Below are 9,430 nucleotides of genomic sequence, written 5' to 3' on the forward strand. Positions count from 1 at the left end.
GAATTGAACGGGGGGGCTTCTGGTTAGGATCTTTGTGGCTTTTTGAATGTTTAAGGCAGAGGTCTTCAAACTTGGCAGCTTTAAGACTTGTGGACTGAAGACAGAATTCTGGGAGTTGAAGTCCACAAGTCTTTAAGCTGCCAAGTTTGGGGACCCCTGGTTTAAAGTTTCCGACCTCTGGTATACACTGTCAACAGATACTTTATTGAAAGGGCATGCACTAGCATACATGCCACAAACTCTTGTCCTACTTCACACATGCACACATGCACATTTGACAGGTGTAGTGTTGTCTATTGTCTGGATGTGCATACAGGGCTGGCGATAAGTAGACAATATGGGTACTCATGAGCTCAGCAAGCCCCCCCCCCCCACTTCGAGCTCTCACTGCCACATTCTCTTTCAATCTTTATTTAACTTCTACCTCCTCCTGGCTCTGGTCCCAGGTCCAAGGCTAATCTAGTTGTTATCTATTACTATGTATTTCGTATTATTTGCATCTCATTGGTTGTTCTCACACACTTTCAGTCCAGGCTACCTCTTTAGAGACTTAAGACTTAGAATAACTTTTATTGTCACTTTGAATGTACACTAATCGGCATACATTAAAATGAAATTTCGTTGATAGAGCCGAGGTGGCGCAGTGGTTAGAGTGCAGCACTGCAGGCTACTTCAGCTGACTGCTAGCTGCAGTTCAGCAGATCGAATTTCACCAGGCTCAAGGTTGATTCAGCCTTCCATCCTTCTGAGGTGGGTAAAATGAGGACCCAGATTGTTGGGGGCAAGAGGCTGATTCTGTAAACCGCTTAGAGAGGGCTGTAAAAGCACTATGAAGCGGTATATAAGTCTAATTGCTATTGCTAGGAAGGAAGGAAGGAAGGAAGGAAGGAAGGAAGGAAGGAAGGAAGGAAGGAAGGAAGGGCCGTGATAGCGCAGTGGTTACAATGCAGCATTGCCGGCTAAGTCTACCGACTGCCAGCAGTTGAATCCTGAATGGCTCAAGGTTGACTCAGCCTTCCATCCTTCTGAGGTGGGTAAAATGAGGACCCAGATTGTTGGGGGCAATAGGCTGACTCTGTAAACCACTTAGAGAGGGCTGTAAAAGCATTATGAAGCGGTATGTAAGTCTAAGTGCTATTGCTATACAGCTCTCAAAGGGATACCACCTCCAATATGCACTACATAAACATGACAAAATAAATACAAAATTAGGCATATACTCAGATATATTCTATGATACCAAGAAACAACACAGTCTAGTTCAGAGGTATACATGTACATGGCAAGAAAAACGAATGTCGCGAGTTTACCCGGTGGATGGCCCAGGGAACAAAGCTATCAGGTAGTCCTGCTGGAAATACTTCAAAACCTCCTCCCAGAGGGGAGCAACAGAAACAGACTGTGAAGTGGGGGTGTGGGGTGGTAGTGGGGGTGTCTAACAATGCTTATATGGGTTTTAACTGTTTTAATTTTTATGAATGTTGTAAGCCATCTTCCGGAATGAAATCGAATAAATCCCATTAAGTATAAACTCACCCAAAGCCCCAGCCATCGATTGCGCTGGCAAATACTACGTTTCCCTGATCAGGTGAAAAATACAGTTGTGAATCATCTGAATACTCCAAGCCTGCACTCCAGTCATAAACCTGGTCTACGTTAGTAGGATCAGAATTCAGCTGAACGTCCGTGTCTTTCTCGGCTCTTTTTTCAAGGATTTGGGAAGTGAAGAGCGTAGCAGTGATTGCATTTACCTAGAAACAAAAACTCTTTTTTATCGTTTATTTTATGTACGACATCCTAGCTTTATGGCCCTACGGGCAGCTTAAGAACCTTAGCATAAACGATGCATTAAAACACCAAAAAGATAGGAATTAAAAGTGTTGTACAAGCAGTTACGCTATTAAAATTAAGTACCGGTAGTTCTTGACTTACAACCCCTCGTTTAATGACCATTCGAAGTTACAGTGGCTCTGAAAATAAGAAGGGCCATTTTTCACACTTACGACCACTGCAGCATCCCCAGGATCACAAGATCAAAATCTGGACACTTGGCAACCGACTCGTATTTACGGCGGTTGCAGTATCCCGGGGTCATGTGATCACTCTTTGCGACCTTCTGACAAGCAAAGTCAACGGGGAAGCCAGATTCACTTAATAATGGTGTTACTAACTTAAAACCGCTGCAGTGGTTCACTTAACAACGATGGCAAGAGAGGTGGTAAAACGGGACACAATTCACTTAAGAACTGTCTTGTTTAGCAATGGGAATTCTGGGCTCAATTGTAAGTCTAGGACCGTGATGGCGAACCTATGGCACGCGTGCCACAGGTGCCACGCGGAGCCATATCTGTGGGCACCCGAGTGTTGTCTTAGCTCAGCTGCAATGTGCATGCACACGCCAGCCGTCTGATTTTTGGGCCTTCTGGGCCCACCGGAAGTCGGGAAACAGGCTGTTTCCGACCTCCGGAGGGCCTCCATAGGGTGGGGAAGGCTGTTTTCACCCTCCCCAGGCTCCTAGAAAGCCTCTGGAGCCTGGGGAGGGTGAAAACCTGGCCTACTGTGCTCACCGTGCCATTGTCAAAAGTGGGGGGAGCGCGCACACATGTGCGGAGGGGGCATTGAATTATGGGTGTGCGTGACCCCCCCCAGCTCCCGTTTTTGGCAGGTGACAGCAAAAAGGTTAGCCATCACTGGTCTAGTACAAAAAAAACAACCACCACCAACTCACTCAATCTGCACCAGAAGGCAGGACAAGAAACAATGGATGGAAACCAATCAAGGAGAGAAGCAACCTGGAATTAAGGAGAAACTTCCAAACAGCGAGGATAATTAACCAGTGGAAAGACTTGACTCCAAAAATTGTGGGTGCTTCATCACTGGACAGTCTCTTATCTGAAATGGTATAGGGCAGGGCACTGGTGAAATCGAAACCGGTTTACTACCGGTTCGCTGGCCGCGCATGCATGCCATGCGCCAAACACGTGCTGCACGCACCCATGCGCAGTACACACCAAATGCGAGCTGCACACGGGCAGGTGCAGTGCATGCCAAAAGGTGGCTTGGGAAGGTAACTGACTCGAACCGGTAGCATTTCACCCCTGGGGCAGGGGTGTCAAACACAAGGCTCAGGGCTGGATCCGGCCCACGAGATGCTTAGATCTGGCCTGTGGAGCCACCCTGGAAACAGCAAAGGACCGGCCCGTGGTACCTCTGCCAGAAAAAATGGAGCTCAGGAGAGCTACCCGCGGCCCTCCTGAGCTCCGTTTTAACTGGCAGAGTGCTTGGGCCACTACAGGTGCCCCTGATACGAGTGACACCTAGCTGGCTACGCCGACCTTGGTGCCCCAAAGTCAAACACAACCCTGATGCAGCCCACAATGAAATCGAGTTGACACCCCTGGTATAGGGTCTCCTGCTTGAGGAGGGGGCTGGACTAGAAGACCTCCAAGGTCCCTCCCAGCTGTATTCTGATTGATTGATTAATATGTACTGGAAATACAGCCTTTGCCATTTTCCAATGCTGAGACAAGGAGCTCTCTTACCTGTTCCAAGATGTTCTTAAGGTGAGAATATGCTTCCTGAGGGGTAAATTTGAGTTCCAAGATGAGACGATCTATTTTATTAATCACCAGGACTGGACGGATGTTTTCCAGCCAAGCTTGACGTAACACCGCATGTGTCTTTTAAGACAAAACAAAATGTGTTGAAGGTTGTGAAGTAAGATACACAAATAGGGATTTGTGGCACTTTGGGTCCGAGGCTGAAAGATGCTTTGAACTGAGCGTGGGCATAGATGTCGCTTGTCAAGCACCTCCTTTTCTGGAGTTCACACAGTAGCTGTGCCATGCCAGGAAAATTAAGGAGGTGCCATCTGGGTATGATAACAGGCTCAGAGAGGGCACTGGCTCGTCAGTGTTTCTAAACCCATGCACCTATTTTTCTGTGACTTCTGTGAGTCAGCTTAGTAAAAGGTCTAGCATCTTGAAAGAGATGCCAACACTCACGCTTGTTCTAAACCTTCACTTTCAACTATGGAATGCTATAGATTTCTATAAACAAAACTCATCTTACAAACAATAACGATCTAACTTGACCTAAAGCAGATGCCAATGAAGTGTTCTATTATATTCTCTCACAGAATTACTTTATTACAAAGACACACACGATAGTCACCAAGTGAAGTAAAAACTAAAACCAGGTTGCTCTTAAAACCCTGGTGACACAATGTTTACAATGCAGTACTGAAGGCTAACTTTGCCAACTGCCAGCAGTTCGATCCTGACTGGCTCAAGGTTGATCGACTCAGCCTTCCATCCTTCTGAGGTTGGTAAAATGAGGACCCAGACTGTTGGGGGCAAGAGGCTGACTTTGTAAACCGCTTAGAGAGGGCTATAAAGCCCTGTGAAGCGGTATATAAGTGCTAATGCTATTAAAATTAGCATCTATAAACATATGAGTAAGAACAATTGTGCTTTTCGGCTTAGCATACTTGGATCAAGAACCTGCCTTAATTCCCGATGTTAAAATCTAACAGATGTGAAAGATCACTCTTATTAATATTTTATTATTTATTAGTGAAAAGCATCTTGTTTTCTAATACCTGGGGGCAGACTCCTTCCACAGCATCTACTACAATGATGCAACCATCACAAAGTCTGACCGCTGTGGACACTTCTGAAGAGAAATCCACATGGCCAGGGGAGTCTATTAGATTGATGAGGTGTTCCTGATTATCTAGAATGAAAGAAAAATTAAAATTAAAATTCAAGTATTTTGGAAATGAACTACCTGTCAGGGTTCCAACCGATGCCCTAATTAAACCATGAGCCTCGAACCAAGTTTCAAAAGAAATCTAGTTATTTAGTAGGAGCTTCATGTCAGCACTTCATTCCAAGTGAAGCCAATTCTGACCCCACTTAATTTACGTCCCGGCTCTGACCCTGTTTCCCTCCTCCCCCCAAGGTTTGTCATCAGTCACATTCTCCAACGAAGCAATTTCGTGGGTTGTAAAGATCACTCTCCTCCAGCCACTGGGGGTAACCGGGGGAGATGGCCTTGACAGAGAGAAGGTTGGAATGTGCTTTTTTTTTTTTTTGACTGAAGGGCTCACTCTCAGCAGCTGCAACATTCGTTTTCCCATCCCCCTTGCCTATGGCAACTCGAGAGCAAGTCAGGGATGCTTTGCGAGTTGACACTACCATTAAACAGATGAATGTGTTTGCTTAGGTATTTTTTTTCTTCTGCCAGATAATACAGTAGAAAATTTAAAGCATCTGTTTGCAGTCAGTAGTTTCCCATTACTGCTGGGTAATCAACTATCATTTGTTAGTGGTTTGAATGAAATACATATTCTCTGTGCTTGTGCAGACTTTATTTTCGTATTTCAGTAACTATGCAACCTTTAAACTTTCACCCAAATCTTTATTCTTCACTGCTCATCCTTTTAAGAATTGATCTGTGGTTTTAAACAATAACAGATCATGATTTCATTTGAACAGATCATATAATAAGAAACATAGTAGGAAACAATTACCAATTAAAGCTCAATTTCAGAGTAACTATTTTACGATCATGCAACATTTACGGTTCAAATGCACACAGAGAATGTGCTTAGCTACTTTACCTTTCACGAAGAGCAATGAAATTGCGCTTGACTTCATTGTGATACCTCGAACCTGCTCATCTTCTCGGCTATCCAAATATCGCAGCTGTAGGAATGAAAATCACAAGACATGTGTTTCCCTACACATTCTATAGGTTTTCCTGACCAAAACATTGATATTTAAAATAAAAGATTGAATAGATCTTAAAGCACCTTTCCCGCCAATCTTCTAGATATTATTCCATTGCTAGAAATGAGACAATCGGCTAAAGTTGTTTTGCCTAGAAAGGGAAATAAAGAAAAAGAATAATCAATTTCCACCAAATATAATTATATTGAGTTTTTTGTGTTTTTTGTGGGGTTTTTTTTGCCGACAACTCAGCAAGAAAAGAATGACTTTTTTTTCCTATCTTTCTTTCTTTATTCTTTATTGGCCAAGTGTGATTGGACACACATGGAATTTGTCTTAGGTGTGTATGCTCTCAGTGCACATAAGGAGAATAAAATACATTCATCGAGAATAAAAAGATACAATACTTAGTGATAGTCAAGGTTAATAATAAGCTACCAAATCCTACTAGGAAACAAATAAAAACAATATAAATTGAAAGATGCAAGCAACATGGTTACAATAATAAGTGGGAAGAGATAGATACTAGTGAGGAAGAGAATAATAGTAATACAGTCTTAGTAAATTATTGGACAGTGTTGTGGGAATTATTTGTTTAGCAGAGTGACGGCATTCGGAAAAAAACTGTTCTTGTGTCTAGTTGTTCTGGTGTGTAGTGCTCCTTAGAGTCGTTTTGAGGGTAGGAGTTGAAACAATTTATGTCCAGGATGCGAGGGGTCTGTAGAATTTTCACAGCCCTCTTTTTGACTCGTGCAGTATACAGATCCTCAATGGAAGGCAGGTTGGTAGCCATTGTTTTTTCTGCAGTTCTAATTATCCTCTGAAGTCTGTGTTTGTCTTGTTGGGTTGCAGAACCAAACCAGACAGTTATGGAGGTGCAGATTTTTGCTGACTTTATGGGGTTTATGACTTTACGGAGATGCAGATTTTTGCTGATAAACTCAGAAAAATACTTTTTTTTTTTTTTTGCAGAATCATAGAGTGGAAAGGAGGGGGGGGTAGCCCAGAAAGTCCAATATTTTGCTCAGTGGAAGAATTAAAGTGAAAGCATCCTCCAAAAGGAAAGGCTGTACTGCCACTGCAGCCTACTTGGAAATAGGTAGCAAAGAATGCAAAATGAAAAAAAAAATCCCACAAAAACTTCATCCATATGGCAATTTGTTACTTTTATGCCCGGCTTCCTCTGAAATGATACACTAGTTGATCTCTAGAGACACAGAGTCCATGTAAACACTAGCGATTATACAACCAAAACAAATAACGCTTGTTGAAACAAATTAACTTAAATGTACACATTATTCACATATAGTTATTCTTTAGAGTATTTTCTCTTACCATGGTCTACATGAGCCAGTATACAAATATTCCTGATGCAGGCAGTGTTTTGCTGAAGTCCAGCTGTTTTATTTGAGCTAGCAAGAACCATGGTTTGATGTTTTACTGTAAGGAAAAGTATTTCATGTTGAAAACAGGAAGATGCAAACTCAAAACAAAACAAAACAAAAACCTTCAGAGCTTGAAGTTAAGTATCAAGATGAGCTAGTTCTTAGCTTTCCAAATAGATAAGGAATGTATATGACAAATGAATCTGATTTTGCCCTGAAGCAGTTAACCTAAAAAAATAATAATCACACAATGTGTATTCATCTTTTATGAGAAACAAAAGCAACAAAAACTTCTAATACTGAATACTACAACCACTAACACCCATATTTCATGTTTTCCATACATATATATTTAAAGCTGCATAATAATAAAGACTTTCTACCACTTTCTTTACTCAACATCTGCTTCTGGAATCTCTCTGTCTCAGTTTTTTTCAGCATCTTAAGAAGCTGTCAAGGTGTTAGAAACATAAACTCAAATCTTTCAAAGAAAAACAAGACAAATGCAGAAAGCAAAGTAAGGTATATTCCTCCAACAGGAATATCATACTTGATTTTCAAAGCCGAACTAATTAATTACTACGCTATGATTGTGATTCCTTTATTAAAGGCCTTACTTTACATAAAGGTAGTCATTTTATTAGGAGGGCTGATATAAACAAGAAAAACTTGAGCTGTAATGTCACATGAGGTTACAAAATATATAGTTATTAAAGACATTGAAGGATAAGGTTCCCCTCGCACATATGTGCTAGTCGTTCCTGACTCTATAGGGAGGTGCTCATCTCCGTTTCAAAGCCGAAGAGCCAGCGCTGTCCGAAGATGTCTCCATGGTCATGTGGCCGGCATGACTCAACACCAAAGGCGCACAGAATGCTGTTACCTTCCCACCAAAGGTGGTTCCTATTTTTCTACTTGCATTTTTTACCTGCTTTCGAACTGCTAGGCTGGCAGAAGCTGGGACAAGTCACGGGAGCTCACCCCGTTATGCGGCACTAGGGATTCGAACCGCTGAACTGCTGACCTTTCAATTGACAAGCTCAGCGTCTTAGCCACTGAGCCACAGCGTCCTCTTTGAAGGATAAAGGACCCCTTAAAAGGGGGGAGAAAACAAGAGTTGCTTTCCCTTGCTCTGGATCATCAGACCCAGCCACTAGGATCAATATTCAGAATTACTTTGGATTAAATTATGCAAAGTTGTGGCGTCAGACTAACTGGAGTCTATTGGAGTTGGGTACCTAATCAATTCAGATCAATCAACCGCTGTATTTCATTTGGGAGGGCACGAGAGCTCCTTCGGAGCCAGCATACAGAGAAACGCAGTATAGATAGTCCTCAGCTTACAACCATTCAGTTAGTGGCCATTCAAAGTTGTAACCGCACTAAAAAGTGACTCATGACCAGTTTTCACACTTGCAACCGTTGGTGCATCCCATGGTCATGTAATCTAAATTCAAATGCTTGGCAACTGACTCATCTTTTATGACAGATTCCGTGTCCCGGGGGGGGTCACATGATCCCCTTTTCCGACCTTCCGACAAGCAAGGTCAAGTGTTGGGGAAGCCAGATTCACTTAACAACCGTGTCACTAACTTCACAACTGCAGTGATTCACTTAGCAACCGTGCCCAGAAAAATGGGGCAAAACTCACTTAGTAACCATCTCAGTTAGCAATGGAAATTTGGGGCTCCGTTGTGGTCCTAAGTTGAGGACTACCTGTATAACAAAAGAGAGTTAGTAGGGGCAGTCCTCAACTTACGACCGCAACGGAGCCCCAAATTTATGCCGCTTAAGTGAGAAATCTGTGAAGTGAGTTTTGCCCCGTTTTTACAGCTTTTCTTGCCACATTCGTTAAGCGAACCACTGCCGTCCTTAAGGTCGTTAAATGAATCTGGTTGTCCTTGCTTGTCGGAAGGTCGCAAAAGGGGGATCACGTGATCCGTGGCCACCGTCATAAATGTGAGTCAGCTGTCAAGCGCCCGCATGTAAATCCCCTTTGCTGGCGCATCAGTCGTTAAGCGTGAAAACTGGTCATAAATCCCTTTTTTTTCATTGCCGGTGTAACTTCAAGTGAACCGTTGTAAGTCGAGGACAACCTCTATCACCCCCGTCTTTTCTTCAAAGGGGCTCCACAGTCCTCCTTTCGCCCCCGCAATAACCCCACCAGGGGAAGTTAGGCTGCGGGACAGCGGGGGGAAAACGACCGGAGCTTTCCCGGGCAAGGCGAGAGGGGCTCCTCAGCGTCCATAGAGGCTCCCCCTCCCCCAAAAGGAAGCTAAGCTCCGCCCCTTTCCCCGTCCGACCCCCCCATTG

At 43.3% G+C, this 9,430-nt stretch overlaps 1 protein-coding gene across 2 annotated transcripts in view; it reads right to left on the reverse strand.

The window, feature by feature from the left end:
• The window catches only part of EFL1 (elongation factor like GTPase 1), a 69,538-nt gene that overhangs the window by 59,951 nt on the left and 157 nt on the right, over positions 1-9,430 (reverse strand). Inside the window, exons 1-7 of one of the 2 annotated variants that reach the window (XM_034434635.3) lie at positions 9,214-9,427; positions 7,068-7,172; positions 5,816-5,883; positions 5,624-5,708; positions 4,601-4,734; positions 3,543-3,680; positions 1,537-1,751 (exon numbers count right to left, since the gene is read on the reverse strand). In XM_034434635.3, coding sequence (XP_034290526.2) covers positions 1,537-1,751; positions 3,543-3,680; positions 4,601-4,734; positions 5,624-5,708; positions 5,816-5,883; positions 7,068-7,158 — 731 coding nt within the window. In that variant the 5' untranslated portion in view covers positions 7,159-7,172; positions 9,214-9,427. Of the gene's footprint in view, positions 1-1,536; positions 1,752-3,542; positions 3,681-4,600; positions 4,735-5,623; positions 5,709-5,815; positions 5,884-7,067; positions 7,173-9,213; positions 9,428-9,430 lie in introns of those variants that run through there. The other variant, XM_034434634.2, reaches the window with a different exon arrangement.

Source organism: Pantherophis guttatus, chromosome 13 (genome assembly GCF_059756535.1).
Source record: "Pantherophis guttatus breed Tessera chromosome 13, ASM5975653v1, whole genome shotgun sequence".
Taxonomy (NCBI): domain Eukaryota; kingdom Metazoa; phylum Chordata; class Lepidosauria; order Squamata; family Colubridae; genus Pantherophis; species Pantherophis guttatus.